This window comes from Dermacentor albipictus, chromosome 6, assembly GCF_038994185.2.
Source record: "Dermacentor albipictus isolate Rhodes 1998 colony chromosome 6, USDA_Dalb.pri_finalv2, whole genome shotgun sequence".
Lineage (NCBI taxonomy): Eukaryota > Metazoa > Arthropoda > Arachnida > Ixodida > Ixodidae > Dermacentor > Dermacentor albipictus.
The window spans coordinates 68,207,152-68,224,864 of NC_091826.1; the positions used below are offsets into that span (position 1 = coordinate 68,207,152).

At 49.5% G+C, this 17,713-nt stretch overlaps 2 protein-coding genes across 7 annotated transcripts in view; one reads left to right on the forward strand and one right to left on the reverse strand.

Moving 5' to 3' along the window:
• The window catches only part of AdamTS-A (ADAM metallopeptidase with thrombospondin type 1 motif A), a 483,048-nt gene that overhangs the window by 80,936 nt on the left and 384,399 nt on the right, over positions 1–17,713 (reverse strand). For 5 of the 6 annotated variants that reach the window (XM_070540787.1, XM_065442607.2, XM_065442608.2 and 2 more), the window contains exon 5: positions 8,944–9,140. In XM_070540787.1, coding sequence (XP_070396888.1) covers positions 8,944–9,140 — 197 coding nt within the window. Of the gene's footprint in view, positions 1–8,943; positions 9,141–17,713 lie in introns of those variants that run through there. The other variant, XM_065442611.2, reaches the window with a different exon arrangement.
• LOC135910480 (platelet binding protein GspB-like) lies at positions 14,709–17,675 on the forward strand. Its single transcript, XM_065442512.2, has 3 exons — positions 14,709–14,925; positions 15,572–15,972; positions 16,696–17,675. Exons 2-3 carry the CDS (start codon positions 15,593–15,595, stop codon positions 17,495–17,497), a joined length of 1,182 nt encoding a protein of 393 aa, XP_065298584.2. The 5' UTR covers positions 14,709–14,925; positions 15,572–15,592; the 3' UTR covers positions 17,498–17,675.

Below are 17,713 nucleotides of genomic sequence, written 5' to 3' on the forward strand. Positions count from 1 at the left end.
CACCCGAGGTCACAACTCGGGTGCACAGAGAGATGCGAACACTGATAACCACTTTGATCGATATCTCGGACTGTGGATGTCTAGGTCGTTTTTAAAGCACTACCGTCACACGTACGGTATCGAAATGTTCCTGTTGGGTTGGGTCGTCCAGTGCCATAGAAAGACATTCCAGCAGAACTTTTTGTTGGGCTAGTTGGTGCATGTTACTGAAGTACTAAAGTGCCAAACAGACGACACAAGAAGAAGATTCTTCTTGTGTCGTCTGTTTGGCGCTTTAGTACTGCAGTACTATAGAAATACGCTTGTTGAAAAGTACTGAATTACGAGTCCGATCCGTGCGCAGGAGTTTTCAGCGATACAAATTGCCGGGAGGGGGTCGCCCTTAGGATGACATGGCGTCCGGGCTACGGGGACGGTTAGTTTCTTGGAGTTTCCTGAAACATTCTTAGAGAGACCAAACTGTCCAGCGATTACTGACGTTTAGAAGCACATATCAATAGCGACTAATCAGTTGGTGTAGTAAGACTGGGCATTGTGAAATATAGATAGTCGAACGTTGGTCCTTATCGCAGCTCTGCTTATTCCTCCGTGAGAGCGCTAAGGATATGAGGGGGTATGCTCCCGCCACATGCAACTCCTTGGCACACTTAATTCACAAAAAGTAAAATAAGGTGTTCGGGCTATTGCCGGCATGGCGTTGCAAGGCGAGATCTGCCTGCAGTAAGCATAATCCTTCTCCTATGCGCATGCGAAAAAGGTACAGTTGAACAAGATCAAGAAACTAGAACCTCGACACCCCTCCTCCCCTTATCACAATATGAAAGTCGATAGATTGGTAAAGTTTCCTTCACCTACGCCTGGTGTTTGTCTAATTCAGACTCAAAATCATCGTTATAGCCCATTCTGACTCAGCTGTAAGAAAAACGTCCCCCCCAGCGACTCCAATCATCCCTGTCCAGCGTGAGCCGAACACCATCTTACTCCAGCAGGTTTCGCAATCTCACGACAGCGCCTACCCTTCTTTCTGCCCTCCTCGACTGCTCTTTCCATTCTGTTATCCTTATAGACCACCTGGGCTGCCCGACTCCGTCTCTATCTCTCTCTTGTTCTCATGTAGAAGCACGCTGATTTGTTTATTTGTCTTTTCTCTAATTACAAGAAACCAATACCTGCCGCGGTAGTTCCTTTCAAAACTAAAATAAAGCATCACGTGCAAGGTAAATCTCACCAATAATCCATAGTAGAAGCGTGGTAAGCTGGGCAAATTGGTATGGATTGCGCAGTGTAGGTAATCGGCGCCCGGGCAAACACAGACTCAAGCGAAAGAAGGGCTCGAGCAGTTAAGTGTCTTTATTATAAAATACAAAGACGCCAAATAGACGGACACACACGCGAAGAGAACGGGACAGGGCGACAGCAAAGTGTCGTGTCTCCTCTCGTTTTACGTGTTGACCGCGCGTCGGTTCCCCTATACGATGCAACCCATAGACTGTATACGCTCGCTTTCAATCTCGCTCACTGAACATTTCTCGCGGTAAGTAAGCGCTGAAATTTGAAGTGAGGAGAAATGGGGTGGGAGGGCGTAAGGGCTGTGCCACGACAGGAATAAAATACTGGCTGCCAAAAAAAAATGGCGCGAGCGGTTCGTCGAACTCACCGTAGTGAAGCGACGGGCACGAGTTATGAGGGTTCGCTTTAGGCACTCGCGCACGCAGCCTCACTCTTCCGCCACGGCGTGACGTAACTCCGAGAGTTTCAAGAACGGCCCCAGACTTATCCATTTACTTTTTTTTTTTATTCAGGGGTGGGGGTTACACCGTCAGAGAAAGATGCCGGGTGAAATAATTCGCGTCAGAAATAGACTTTGGAAGAAAAAAAATTACTAGTGCCGAACGGGCAGGAGAGATTGGATTCGGCGAGAACGAAGAAAATGCAAAGACAGAAGTGATCACTGCCAGAGCCTATGCTTTCAGCCGGACCATGTCAAACGGGCTTTCCCTGACGCCGACGATTGATAAATAAACAAGCAAGTGCAAGCCTAAACACGACGGCTGCAAAAAAAGAGGAGAACGCCGGAGAGATTTACGCGGAGACGAACTTGCCACGCGGGCCTCTTTCTTTCGTTACCTGTCGGTGTGTTTCGGACTGCGACCGATCCTTCTCGAAAGTATATGAAGCATCTCGAAGACTGGTTGTGACGCAACGGGTCCGGCAGGCGCATCCACAAACCCGCTCGCGCAATGAAGCATAGTCACTCGCCGAACTCGACCCGCGAGACAGAAACGTGAGAGAGAGAGAAAAAAAACAGATCAGAAGTAGGCAGCAGACGACGCGACAGACGACCGAAATTTGCGACGAAGACCCGAGGGACACTATTCTGGGACGGTTCTTCAAGAGCCCGGGCGGGTACGCAGAGCCAGAGCTGTGGTCTCGTCTTTCGGCAGAGACGAGACAGGTTGTATGGGACAGGGGAGGTAAGAGGGGGTGAGACACTAAATCATTCAGGGGTGTCCCCCCCTCCCCCTTTTTAACGGTCGCGCGCGCAGCAGACGACGGCGGGTACAACCAGACGGCCACTGAGCGTTGGTCTCATCTGTGTGGAGTGAAGCGAAACCTATGGTTGGCTTCAGCCAATTAGGAATCAGAACCAGAATGAGGGCTCGCGTCCGCCTCTGATCCCCATCCGCGCCACGCCAACTGAACGGGGGATTCACGGAAAGACTAGTAGTGCACAGTGGGCGTGCCCTAATACTTCGTGAGAACAGGCAGCCGACTCTCACTACTTACTGGCTGACAGGAGCCACTAGCGTTTGCTGTGCGGCGCTGAGTCGGTGAGACGAAGCAGAGAGAGAGAGAGAGAGGGCGCGCACGGGGTTCACTTTGCCAAAATGCGCGGGGCTAGCGTCGTTGTTTCTTGCTCGGGCCAGCGCTAAGTTGGTCTCCGGAATGCAGACACCGGAAGAAGCAGGGATTCCAGAGATCGCCCTTTCAGTCGGTGAGAGCTGTTTCGGGGCATCGAAATTAGGCCGACGTCATGCGCGCCGCGGCGACGTCTTTCAAGAGTCTATACGAGGTTTGCAGGAACTATTTCTGCATAGGAAATTCTAGCACAGTTTAGAATTCGGGTCAAGCCAAACGTGGACAGAACGTGCGCATTCCAACGTGAGCTCGCGGACAACATCTCTCTCTCGTTCGCTCGAAGGTGGCAGTTCGCGAACCTCCTTAAGCTTCGAAAGCCGGTCGCTAGAAAACGCAGTCGCTTCAAAAGTACGTGTCGAATTACTTCTGATCACTGAGGACTGTTAAACGTGATTCGAAAGCACGGCACAGGAGTGTGCCTTTGCATTTCGCAGGCATCAGCCGGCGACCTCGTGTTCAGCCATCACCACCTAGATAACACAAGGCCTGTTTACTCCCATCCATGATGTCACGCTACCTGGCCCCAAATTTCCATTGACAAGGCTGGCGTGATGCAAGCGGTGACGTCAAAATCACCGTTGCCTAGTCGGGAGCGTCCCCATTATATTCTATGGCAGTCGGGCCAGGTAGCATGACGTCATGGATCGGAGTGAAAAGGCCTTGCGCTATCTAGGTGGTGTTGGTTCAGAAGGCAATGTCACCGAGTCAACGCATGCCTGTCCCTCAGCAGCCACCGCACGCGGGTATGTGGCATAGCGCGGCGTTTTATTTACATTTCAACGCTATGCTACACTCGAAACCGCGACCTCGTTCGACACCAAAATACCATAGTCACTGAACCAAAATGCAGCGGGCGTAGCCTACCGCTTTGCAGCAATCGTACACAGTAGCGCGGTGCTTTATATAGACGCGCACGCTCAACGTGCCTTTCATTGCTTCAACACTGTGCAGCGCGTCGCATCAAGCCAGTCATAAAACTTATACGAAATTTTCGTAAATCTAAAATGAAAACTCAGAATCATAAAAAAAAGAAACCGGGCAAACAATGAGCTACCATGTCCACGACAACGAGAGATAAAAGCTGACTTAACGAAAAGCTGCGGGTGTTTGCCTTGAGGCGCATTGGCGTGGGCGCTAAGTAACAAGGAGTTATCATATACACAATATTTAAAAAGCGACTGTTCTCCCTTTTTTTTTTTTTTGTTGCCTTCAGCACCCTACTTTAGCTTGGCATTCCGCGCAGTGGTGACACCTCGGTCTTCTGTCACTTGTGCCGGCATTTGACGTCGCGGCAAAGACGGATGGGCGCCTTTATTTATTTCTGTCGAGAAAAAAGAAGATTTTCGCAACACTTTTTCGAAGACACGTGTGAACCAGCGAAACGTTCACGAATTGTCACTGTTAATTAATAAAATAAATTCGTTAGCTTGCGACATGTGTTGGGCAGTGGCGTACCCAAGGAGGGCGGGAAAGAGTGGGGGGGGGGAGGGCGGACACCCCAGGCATGTGTCACGCGACGCCTCTCCTCAGAAAAAAAAAACTTTTCTAGCTAAACCACTGGTGTTAGCCGCTACGCTTCGGTATACTTGCGAAAAAAATAAACAACACAAGCAGCGTGTGACACAACTGCGACGTTGACAACGGGAAAAGTCGAGATGCAGAGCGTTCGCTTGGTGCATCGTGCCAGCATTCCTGCTGATCCACAGGCGGCAACGGAACTGTTTTTACTGAAGTCACGAGTTGGCGACTGGCCAGTGTGTTGTGTGCAACCGTCCTCTTGCAAGAGACACAAGCTAACGAAAAAAGGTTTTATCGCGCCAACAGCTCAAGCACCCTCGTAATTTTCTGTGATCCAAATTGACTATGTTTCTTTTAAGTACAACGCAATACGCCGCCAGAATTCAGAGCAAAGGGCGCGCTCCTAAAAACCAGCCCAGGAGCAGAGGCATTATCCTATCCTCTGTTACTGTGACAACAGTAGAATGCGTTGCCCGCAGAACCACTATTATCGTTGCCGATGTGGTCTGCCAGACAGACGTAAAACTCGCAATGCCATTTATGCAACGAGCCATCTCATTTGCCATGACTGACCAAAACAGTTGATCAGACTGCATGTACGTAGATAGATAGATGTAGCCAGGGGATCAGTTGGGATGGTCGAGCACATGCCTCCTCTATACGTCATTTTACTTGTACATGTTCTAAGGCACTATGAGTGATGTAATTCACTCAAAGAGTACTGATTAACACAAGAAAAAGAACTAGCGATAGATTATGTGATGCCAAACTTATGCACGGGGTTAAAACAAAACCAAGAAAACGAATAGGTTTAATACGTTAGAACACGTTCACTGAGCGCAAAGTAAAAAATATATATATATAATATGGTTTAACCGGATATACACTCTGATTAGTTCGAAAGAAGGTTGCACGAAACAAAAACAATATGGCTATGGATGAAGTGAGACACAACAAAGACAAAACCTAAGAAGTTGTGCATGCTTATTTATCACGCGCGTTGCCTTCTTTGCAAACCACGGAAAGCAGCACCGAACAACCACTAGTACTGCTGGAAGCTTTATCGGCTGTCTTGCATAGGTAAATTAGTATGTGACGTTGCAACTTCTGTTGCACAAAAAAGACACCTAAGTAAAATATGCACCAATCTCCTCACGTCACAGACACATAAGAAACGTATCGATTGAGCAGGTAACTCAAGAAAGGAGCTATCGCATTTCTTTTCTCCGCTTAGAGGCAATTGTTTTTTTTTCTTTTTTTTTCACAATTGCAGATAGCCCTGAACGAGTAGGCCTCCAGTCCAATCATCAATCAGCGTTTTTACCTTGTACGCATTAAACAAAGACAAACATTGATCTGTTTAGCCTGCCGGAGCATTCTTTCAAAACCACACCATTAATCTCGCACAGAAAAGGTGGTTAATGCTCAAGAAAGAATGGCACAAACACACAGAGGACGAGTAAGAAAAGCACGAACGTGCGAAGGTCGGTTGCTGCTGGACAAAATGATGGCCAAATTTTTCGTCCTTGAACTTTGCACGAAATTCTCGTGGTAAAAACCTCCATGACCCATCCGACTATACAGAACGATGCTACGCAAAAAAAAAAAAAAAACTCGTACGAGTTCATCAGCAAGCTTCGCAGACTCGGAACTTCGGTAGCTGCGTGGCACTACAGTCACGTGTCGAATGACAATTGCTTCCTTTCACGAACCTTCATCCACCTAGCGGACTTTTCACATAACTTATATATATTTTTTTTCATATTCACTGTTTCTGTGTTTCGAGTTGTCGACTAATTAGTCCTCGCGCTGCCATATCTATTAGCCTCCTGGTTTAGCTCAGATGATAGAGTGACCGACCCGGTAAGCAGTTGGTCCCGGGATCGATCCCCGGACCGGGAAGGCTTTATCTGCAACTGTGAGAAGCTCTCCTTCTGAGAAACCGGGATGGAGTCTCCCCCTACAGCTTCTTGCTTGCAGTCGGGTAGCGAATGACAATTCTTCCGTTTCGTGAACTTTCATCCGCCTAGCTGGCTACTGCAGAACTGATTCTCCATACCGAAACCTTAGGTCTGTTACGCCATTGTCACGTTACCGTTTATAAGATATGTTCACGTATATATGGCGCCTTTGTCGAGGTAAAAATTTTGAAAGCTAGCTAGGTTGAGTGAATAGTTCCTTTACGACGTAATGGAGCCATTTTCGCTTCATCCGTAAACGTACAACTAGAGCCGGGAAGACGCCGCCGGGGTATGTGACGTCACAGCGGGACGGTGCGGGAGCTTCAAGGTGGTGTCTCCACTCGTCTATTGTTTCCTGGTCATGGCTAGCCTCAACGAAACCTCCTCCTCCTCCTCCTCCTCCTCCTCCTCCTCCTCACGCAGTAATGGCGGCCTTCTCGTTGTGGCAATGGTGCAGTATACCGGCACAGCCTAACAGAATATTCAACCGTAGTGTTTGTTCCTTAAGAGGAAGCTTTAGCTCGGGTGCGCCTATCTAAATACATGTAGAATGAGAATTCGTTTTTCTCGGCAACAACAGCGCCAAATTTGACGAGGTTTGTTGCATTTAAAAGAAATGCTTAAAATCTAGTGACTGTTGGTTTCAAATTTTTCATTAAGATCGTCAATTTTTTATTGAAAATTGGCAAACATAGCAAATTTTCAGAAAACGAAACTACCAAGCTTACAACTCCGTAACTACGCGAGGAAAAATTATACCACAATTCTGTGAGATGCATATGATAGTACATCTAAAGCAGACAAATTTGACATGTTACACATGAATCTAAAAAAATTCAGTAATATGGAAATACAGCTTTTGCAGAACCGGTGTACATAAGGCAACATGTTCACCTAGGATATTTGTCTGCCTTGAATTATCTAATGGATGCCGTTTACAAAACCGCGATATCTGTTGTTGGCCGAGAGTTATTCATTTGTAAACTTCGTGCTTCTATTTTTTTCGAGCTTTCGAATTTTCGAAAATTCTTTCAACAAAATTCAGGCCCTAAATCAAAATTCCGCTTGCAACAGTCACTGTAATTTAACTCTCTCTCTCTCTCTCTCTCTCTCTCTCTCTCTCTCTCTCTCTCTCTCTCTCCCTCTCTCTCTCTAATTCAACAACTTCCATTAAAATCGATCCAGCGATTATCTCAGAAAAACGTTTTCGCGTGTTACATGTATTTGAACGGGTCGCGTCGGAGTTGGGCCCGAGCTAAAAGCTTCCTCTTAAGACGACGTCAGCGTTCGCCAGAAACACACATTCGCCGAACCCCTACGTGTCACAGGTACGTGGCTCCTCGTACGGCTACTACGGGCCAACGCGGCCACGTACGACCAAGTTCGAAAGCGTCGTTTCAGTCGCGCCCGGCGCAGGGTACAGATGCAAACCGAAAAGCCCTGACGCAAGCCCGCCTGTCGTTTCGGGAGAGACGCCGCGCCGCCGTGACGCAAGCAAAACCACAACAGGAGCAATAAGCTATGCCGCTCGTGGCGTTACTGACAGTTCGACGGTGCGCGCGCGCCGCTCTTCATACGTCAATCCCGTTGGGCCACGTCCAAAAATGCTGCTCGCGCGCAAGCCTGTCCTGCAGGGCGGCGCATATTGCTTTTCGACCCGCGGTAACTTTTCCCCCCGAGCGCTACACACACAGAGAGACCGAACCGGCCGCCGAGAACCCCGCCGTCCTGTCTCACACGCCGAGTGTGTTAAGACCTCCGCTTAACTGGTTTCGAGAGCACTGATGGATCGCCCTGGTGATTGATTATGCTAATGAATGTTGGTGCTCGCTGCTGGACCCGGTTAGGAAGCCGAACCGCAGAGCTAGCCCGAAGAGAATACGCATTTCAACGTACCCGCCGAATGGCACGGAAGTTAGGAAGTTTAAAATTAAATTCTGGGGTCTTTCGTATGCCCAAGCCACGATATGAATGCAAGTCACGCAATCGCGGGGGACTATGTATTAGGTTTGACCACCTGGGGTTCTTTAACGTGCATTCAATGCGCGGCACACGGGTGTTCTTTTGCATTTTGGACCCGTCGAAACTTGACCGCCATTCACTTAGGCCAGTCGAGTTCGTAAAGCGCAGTATAACGCCCGCGTTGCTTTGTAAGCGTGCGATGCACGGGACCATTGTCCAGGAATATTTGTCTTGCGAAATGGTATAAGATCCATCCCGTTGAACATACTCCGAAGAAAGCTGCGTTTGACCTTAAGACGACGACAAAAAAAAAGAAAAAAAAAGAAAACCGCAAGAACGATTAGTACATCTAGTTGGGCGAGTCGGTTGAGCACGACGTCATCATCGCCATGCAAACACACGAGTTCGATCAACCTCCTCAGAGTAGAACGAATCCCGCACGGATTCGCGCAATTGCCATTGCCAAATAAGGAAACGAGAGCCAGGCTTCAGTAAAAGCCACCGCTAACCTATAGAGGCGGCACGGCACAAGGTCGCCTCACGGCGCGGGAAGGGAATCGGGAGAACGAAGTGACACACTCACCGCAGCCATGAGCGTGAGTATGTAGTGCTTGAGGTTCTTGCCGTGGTAGCGCGCCATCTTGCTGTCCGCCGCAACGAGCACCTCGACGTGCTGCTCGAGCGAGTAGGAGCGCTTGCGACGCCGGCGACGGTGGCTGGCGCTGCCCTGCTGTGGCCGGTGATGACCGCTCCACGAGTTCGACGGTTCGCCATCCTCATCTGCGGGGGCGGAGAGAGAGAGAAAGCGCGAGACGGCGTGAGGGACCCGGCGACTGTACAGTTCGCTCCAAAAGTGTACGCGGTTCGCATTGGACATTCTGTTATGCATAGTGAAATAAAACGAACACTCGCCAATGGAAAGACACGAACAGGAAAACAAACCTTGACGTTTCGGGTCCCGTACGGGACCGTTGACCATAATCCACGCTTTCCTGTGATGATAGAAGAGCCGTGCTTCTTGCGGAGGTTCACAAAATCCAGAGTTTGACGGAAAGCCCCCTGGTGAGCAACGAGCACAGTGAAATAAAACGAACACTCGCCAATGGAAAGACAAATGTATGTCCGTTGGCGAGTGTTCGTTTTCTTTCCCTCAGCGCATTCCTCGCCAGGTGGCTTTCCGTCGAACTCTGGATTATTTTGTTACGCAGTAGACACTAGGGTAGGCGTGTGTAACAACATGAATACATTGCAGCCGACACGCTGTCAAGACAGGCTGCAACTGGCTGCCGCGCCGCATCCTTGGGACCTCACAGTGTTTCGCTGCGGAAACGCATGCCCTTGCTTCTATGTGTTCATGTTTGCTGCAACTTAGTCACGGGCTCCTTCGGTGGCGACAATATGCACCACATGTGCGCGTTCACGGAAAATTTTGTTTCGAGCACGCGCAGAGAGCGCTGACAATGCACCTGGTTTGGTTTGGTTTGGCTTGGTTTGGTGCCTGTAGTTGTAGCACATCCCACAACGGGGGATTGGCCATGAATCGGGCGGCAGTGGGTCGAAAAAGAATAAATGTCTAAATAGGATTTTTTAATTGAAAATGAGATATTAAATGAATTCTAATCGTTAATAATAATTTTCATGCTATAATTTCTTAAAATTAGACGTTAATATTTTTGGTTTCTTGCTGTGGAAAATAAAAGAGTAAAATTAGCATGGAAGCTTCCTTGTTTCCATTACAAAATTATATATGGCATCACATACGTTCCTATTACAGTGTCCTAGTGCCGACGCCCCCAGAGACAGAATGATAGGTAGCGTTATGGCTAATCCAAGTTGGCGGAAGGGACCTTCCAGAAGTCGTTTTCTAAGCACGTTGAACCTACGACACTCTAGTATACGCGCTAGTTGGAGCTGTCATCGTCGTCGTCGTCGTTGTCGTCGTTGTTGTTAAGAGGAAGCTTTAGCTCGAGTGCTCCTATCTAAATGCATGTAAAAGGAGAATTCGTTTTTCTCGGCAACCACTGCACCAAATTTGACAAGGTTTGTTGCATTTAAAAGATAAACTTAAAATCTAGTGACTGTTGGTTTCAAATTTTCGAGTTAGGTCGTCAATTTTTTATTAAAAATTGGCAAAAATCAAAACTTTCGAAAAACGAAACTATCAAGTTTACAACTCTGTAGCTCAACCACTAAAAATGATAATACAATTCTGCGAATAGCATATAATAGTACATCTAAAGCGGACAAAATTGATATGTTGCACATGAATATAAAAAAATTTAATCGTAGGGAAATACAACTTTTGCAAAACCGTTGTAACCAACGTAACAAATTCACGTAAGATGTAAAATGACATATTGAATTTGTCCGCTTTGAATGATCTAATGGATGCCGTTTACAGAAGCGCGATATCAGTTCTTGATGCAGAGCTATGACTTTGTAAACTTCGTGCTTCTATTTTTTTCAAACGGTCAAATATTTGAAAATCGTTTTAAGAAAATTCAAGCCCTAAATCGAAATTCCGCTTCCAACAGTCACTAGAATTTAACTTTCTCTTTCAAATGCAACAAATTTCATCAAAATCGGTCGAGGAGTTATCTCATAAAAACGTTTTTGCGTTTTACATGTATTTGAATAGGCCGCGTCGGAGTTGGGCCCGAGCTAAAGCTTCCTCTTAATGTTTCATGTATGTAGCCGGTACCGACGGTGGGAAATTGGCCAGGGTTTCTCATGGAAGCAACACTGAAAGACTTCATATGCCCCGCGAACTATCGTATATATCAGTAATAAATAAACACAATAGAATGTAGTTGAAAAGAAAACAGGCCGACGAACGACGGAGCTGATAGAAGGACACGCACAATAAAAAGGAGCTACGTGCAACAAGCTTCTGACCACCGTCATCTTCGTAGTTTGCACATCTTAGTCATACCAGTCCCTCGGATTTGGCAATAATGAGTCTCACTGTCTTTTTCTCACTGTTGCTGCACTGAACGTTCAGTTACACGTCGCGTGACATTTCGCCCACTTGCTTTATGTCGACAGGATGCATCTTTCGCCATCACGCCGACTTGTTTCTAGACATCTGTCACGCGCTCCATTACGAAAAAAAACGAAAGAAAAAGGAAACACTTGTGAACTGTCAACTCCAGCCAGCGCGCGTTGTCAAGGAAGCACGAGCCAAAACCGACAACGACGTAGCTCAGTCAGTACAGAGCATCGGACTCGGAGCCAGAGGTTGAGGTTTCGGATTAGCGCTCGAACTGGCAACGCAGTTTTATATGCTTCGTTACCCGATCCCCGGGGAGGGGGGATATGTTCGATTAAATTTGCTCGGCGCCACCAATAAGGCTCTTACGCTTACGAAACGCAGAACTTTCCTCACCTCTCACGCGTGCACGCGCACACACAAACACCACAGACTGGTGCAACGAAAAGGTTCTGCACCCCAATCGGCAACAACTTGCGCCACCTCACACCGGCGCCGTCCGTCGGACGAAGGCGCGAGACGTCAACAGCACGCGCCAAAAGTACAGCTGCCGCTAGAGCGGCATTGCCCGCACCCCCCCCCCCCCCCCCGAAGTGACCTCCGCGCTTGACCGCTACTTCTCGCGTTACGCAAGAACGCTGCGAACCGGCGTCGGAAACAGCCGGCGAGTCGACGCGTTGATCCCGCCACGAGCAGGCGTCCAAAGCAGCCAAGATTCTTGTCAAAAGCCCTGCGCCCGTGTATATCGCCTTACACGTGACCTTCCCGCATTGGCCCGGTGTGCGGGTTCACGCGAAACCCCTTCGGTCATGGTCGGTCACCGGTGCAAGGCTATGCCGCCGACTCTCGGTCTGCCCCGTGTACTAACTGTGAGACATTTACAGCTACTCATAATGGCAAAGCCTTTATCACAATTCAACAAGACGGGGACGTGACAGTGATACAGGACTGTCCCTGTCCTTTTGAATTGCGCTAAAGGTTTTGCCATTATAAGTAAACCTTACCAACTAGCCCAAGAATCAGCCTTGTTGATTTACAGCTACTACAAGTGATTCTCCACTGTCGCGTAAGGAGCCCAGAGTAACTCCAGCCGGGGAAATGAAGACGGACACTGCCGATCTTCGCAACGTCTTTACAACATGTTGGTGTGGATGCAGCAATATTGCGGATCTTATGGCAGTATGGACGTTTAACGATTTCAGTATTGACTGCCTGAAAGTGCGGCCAAAGCTACTGGTCTATTAAGATACAGCTTTCGCGCCTCTTACTAAGCACGATTTGCTTCATTGCTCCGTCGATCTTTTCCTGCCGGCGTAAGCGACGGTACCCAGACCGGAGAGCGGCCACGTGTTCCAAAATTCCACTGGGGAAGTCGCAGTGTGTACGCATTCCTCCTGCGAGTCTGCCGAGACAACTTGCCAGACACTGTCTACGTGGACCAGGAGAAACGGTGAATCGCGAATAAAGTTGACAAAATAGTGAACACATTACCGAAGAAGCGTCAGTTGCTTTGCCCCTCGGTATCAACCAGCAGCGCAAGCTGACGTTTTGCCACGACCAATCGAAGTCATCGTCCACATGGCGGGAGGTGTACCGTGTCAATATTGCAGCGCGAGCCTCACCCACGTTTGAGGGCCTTCCTCAACTGTTTTCCGTATCTTTAATTTGTTTTCTCTTTTTGCGTACAGCATTCAATTTCTCGCCAATCCGCCAAATTGGGTACGAACGCCTCTTCTAGAAAAAAAATATCAAATCAATTTAACCAGCCTATGTATGTTTGCGTGGCTGGACACGCATGGGACAATTGCTTAAAACGTATTTCAACGAGGCAGGAAGACAGTCTACTCGGAAAGATGTGGGCACTCACTCACCTACTGACTCACTCACAAGCTCGTAAGAGAATGGTAACGTGAAGATAACTTCTAATTTGATGTTTGGTTTAGCTTTCCTCTACCAATGGCGCACGTCCACTGTGGAGGATCGGCCAAGAGTAGGATGCCATTTACCAGAAGAAACAAAACGGTGTTTGGTTATTGCTGCAAACAATGGAAAATTGGGCAAACAACCAACGAGGAGGGGGATGATGATGATTTTCTTAATATGGCACATTCCACAGAGAACAGCCAAGAAGCGGGCGGTACAATTAAAGTAAGATAATATTATACGAATAAATAAAGGTCAATATAACTGTTAGGAATAAAAATCAAAGATTAATCGTGCAGGAATAATTAAAGGTGAAGGAAATGGAACTGCGAGTTTTGCGTGATAACCTTAAAAAAATTAGAAGAAGGATAATATTCTATTATCGCATCAATCTTCTTGTGTTCACAGAGAAATTGCATGTGGCAAAACAAACGTCCCTGTAGCTAACGCCCAGAGCTGAGGCGGAGGCAGAGAGTGTAATTTATAAAATCAATGGTATTCCGAGTTTGTGAAGCGGGGCGTCACGATGTCCTTTTATTTATAGCAAAAATCGACGACAGAGCGACGAGAAATTGCAGAGAAGGAACTGCGTCAGATCAGTCCTGCGGGAAATAAAAAGATTAACTTTGAAATGCGGCATCGCAATCTCGCAAACGCAACCTCATTGTGACGTGATGGAGACCACTCAGAATTCCAATTCCGATAGTACTGTTTGTTTTGCAGCTGCTTAAGGCAGAATTTTCTGTACCTTGCCGGAGTGACCTACGCCGTAGCCGGCAGAACGGAGACTACCGGGCCACGTAGCGATGCATTCGGCGGGAGAATCAGCCCATTTCATCTAAAATGATTCCGCAATGATCCGGTATACCCGAATAACGTTCACTTGCTGTAAAATGTGGAGGCGACTAAGCAACAAAATGTCCGCCGTATTTCCGAGTCGGTTCTCCCAATGAGCGCTGAGCACAGGAACAGCGAATCCGTTAACATAACTTAAAATAACATAATAATAATAATAATAATAATAATAATAATAATAATAATAATAATAATAATCTTTATTTCACTCATGAAGTGAGGGAGTGCGGAAAAGAAAGCTGACAAGTCAGCTTGACTAGTTCCCAGCTCCCCGGAGTACAACATAGAAGAAACGAACACTTTTTCGCATGGCAACATGAAAACCACAAACAAATAATAAATACTAATGCAGCAATTACTTGTCGATAACATTGAGAATAAGTTACTGTAGAAATAAAATGTTTGTTAACTGCGTGATAGAACAATGTTACAGAAAAACGTACAAACATGAAAAACTGCAAGTAAAAAGCGCTACATAATGAAGGAAAAAACGAAAAATAAAACGGCACACATTGGTGTAGTATGATAACTTGCTAAAAGAAAATTCCTCTTCCTCGACCATCAACATCGCCACGGCGGAACGTGGCGCTGTTCCCGCTCGCGGCTTCGTTTTTCCACGAGCCCCGCGTTCCGAACCGGACCTTGCTCGCATCGCACGCTGACCGAGGCTCACCGAGGCCGCTGTGGTTCCTTCAGACCGCTTTTTTGACGCACTTCGGCGAAGCCGCTGCAGCAGCGGTGGGAGGCGCTGCCTCAGCGAGTCGTCAGTTTCCAGAAGGAGCACCGACTCATATACAGGTGAGCGGATTTGTGCTTCGTGGGCAGTCACCCTCCTAGAGTAATCTTGCGTTGTTCTGCTGCCTGGGATAGATTGAAGCGAGGGCGCCGAGATGCGTCTGGTATAACCGTTTATGTCAAACTCCATTAGCGGTATTCAGTCGACGTCGGTTGAAGAATACACTCTGGAGGGCAGGTTCGCGAGCTATATGCACTTTGTCTAACCACTTGTGTACAAGAAAGCCACTGATCCCTGCGAATCCTTGTAATAAAATCGGGCTTTATAGTAAATTCAATCTGAACCCAATGATACGACGGCGAGGATAGGGAAATAAAAAGATGACGCATCTTTTACAACAACATCGGCAAGGGAACGCTCCTAAGCCTGTCAAGCCTCTGTTATACCGAGCGCACCTGCGGATTTCCTGACGTCTTCCAACCCACCCTGGCTCTTCGCTGACTCACGTCCGACTAGCTAGCGAAGACTAAACTTTCTAGCGAGAGCCATCGTATTACAGTGGGGTCTCCTTTATGTCCTCGCTTTTTCTATAAAGAGCTACATCTTCCGAGTATCTATCTATCTACGACAGGGTACACAGTGGCTTTACCTGAAAGTCCAAATACCGATAGCACGTTTCCTGAAGGGGATGTGACATAATTCCCGCAGAGAGAAACGTCGACGGTAACAATGAAGAAGACTACCAGCAAGCCGAAACAGAAAGGTCAGAACCAAAGGCAGCCACAGCCACAGCCCAATCCGAAGCCGCAGCAGCAGCAGCAGCCCGCAGCGGCAGCGGCGGCAACTACGCCCGCGGCGCCAGCGGCGCTGGCGCAAAACGAGTCCAGTGATAGCGCCAGCACTTCGACGTCGAGTTCGTGGAGCATCACGCTGAACGAGTGCGGGACCGGCACCGCGGACACGACCAGCACGTCGAACAGCACGGCGGCATTCGAGACCGGAGGGCGCAAGGCTGCGCGTAGCAAGCGCAGACCCGGCGACACCCCCTACCCTCGTCGCGGGAAGAGGTCTTCTTCCACCGACACCGAAGTCGCAGCAGCGCCGAAGAGGTGAACTCGGAGCGGCCGATCCCACAGTAAACATACACGCCGCGCGAACAACGGCACAGAAAGTCAAAGCAAACGCTACGGTGCATTAAGGCTGAGCTTGTTTACCCAGGGTGTTGTAGTATACCGCGAAATCCTTGATGCTTTCTTTACCAACTCCCCCAGCCTCATGATTTATTAAACAAATTTTGAGCTTCCAAAGCAGTACCTAGGCGGCGCACTAGGTTCCATATAGAAACTCCGACGCATGTCTTAGCGTGACTATTTTACGGTAGTGGATATACGAATTGTGTGTATACAGTATGCTAATGCAATGACGTAACAAATAGCAGTTGCTATGGCGAGGCCTCCAAGTCCCGACTTGTTGACCGCGACCAAGCTTAGTCTCTTCCTCTTCTTCCGTCGCGATGTGGGTATACGACTGTGGCGCTCTCGGCCGAAGTGTCGCCAGTCCACAAGTGAGCTGCACACAGTTCCCCTCGTGGAATATAACCTTTCTGCCACAGGGAGTAAAGCGAGCACGCTGGTTCGCCTCAGCACGACAGGCCACTAAGATAGTTCGTAAGCGTAAAGTACGCTTCGGCGATCCCACGCAGCCATCGTTGGTTCTCCCTGTCCTTTCTCAGTGTTTTTCCTCCCTTCGCACCTTCTTTCAGCATGTGATAACAAACAGAACACGTGTCTACTGCTCCCCGCCTTTCATTTCTTCGTTCTCTCCGTCGACAGCCGCGGCAACAAGTGCTGGCTGTACTCCGTGGTGGCCATCGTGCTGATCATCGCCACGGCCAGCGCCATCAACGCGTCGCTGCGCGCCGTCTACGTCGAGACGGACGAGCCGCTCGAGCACGTCCTGCCCAAGCAGGCGACCACCGCGCGGCCGCCGCACTGCGGCTGCGCCAACGGCAGCGCCACGAACGCGGCCAATCCCGGCGCCGCACCGCGCCGCCGCCGCCGCCGCCTCACCACCTCCGAACGGCGTCGGCGGACGTCGACCGAGCTGCCGGACGGGGGCGCTGCCGGCGGCAACGCCAGCGCAGTCGAACGCCCGCACGGCGAGGATGCCGTGCCGGACGACGGCGCGGCGCGGAAGGTCAAACGCAAGGCGACGCGGTCGCTCGTCGCGCACAAGATCAGGCCGGCCCGACGAAAGCACGGCGCCGGGGCGGTGGCGCCGACCGCGTCTCGAACGCCACCGAAGAACCGCACCGGGACGCGAGCAGCACCGCTGGGTGTGCCGACGCGCGCGAAGCGGGGACGACCGAACCGCGCAACCGAGGCGCGGCCGACGCCCAAGCACGCCGCGGGAACGAGCGAAGAGACCTCGAAGGCGACTCCGCGGCGCTCGGAGACGGTGGCGTACGCTGAGCCCGGAGTCGAGGTGGCGGCGGACTGGGAGCAGGAGAGGAAGCTCGTCGACGGTTACGGGGAACGGGATCAACCGCCGAGCGCTGCGGCGGAGCGGGGAGCCGTGGAGGAGTCGGGCGAAGTCGGCGCCTCGAACGCGGCAGCGCAAGATGCCGCCGCTTGATGCGGCGTAACTGGGGGCCGACGCAGCGAGAGCCGAAGAACAGCGCCGACGCGTGCGCGGCGGAGGGCCCACACCGATCGTCACGACGCCCGACACGAATATTATTAGGGGCACCGTGCAACCGTTATGAGCGCGCGGGGCGGCAGTGCAACCGATTGTTAATAAAGATAACTGGCGAGATTCTATAACGTGGCATCCTTAACAAGGGTGTCCGCT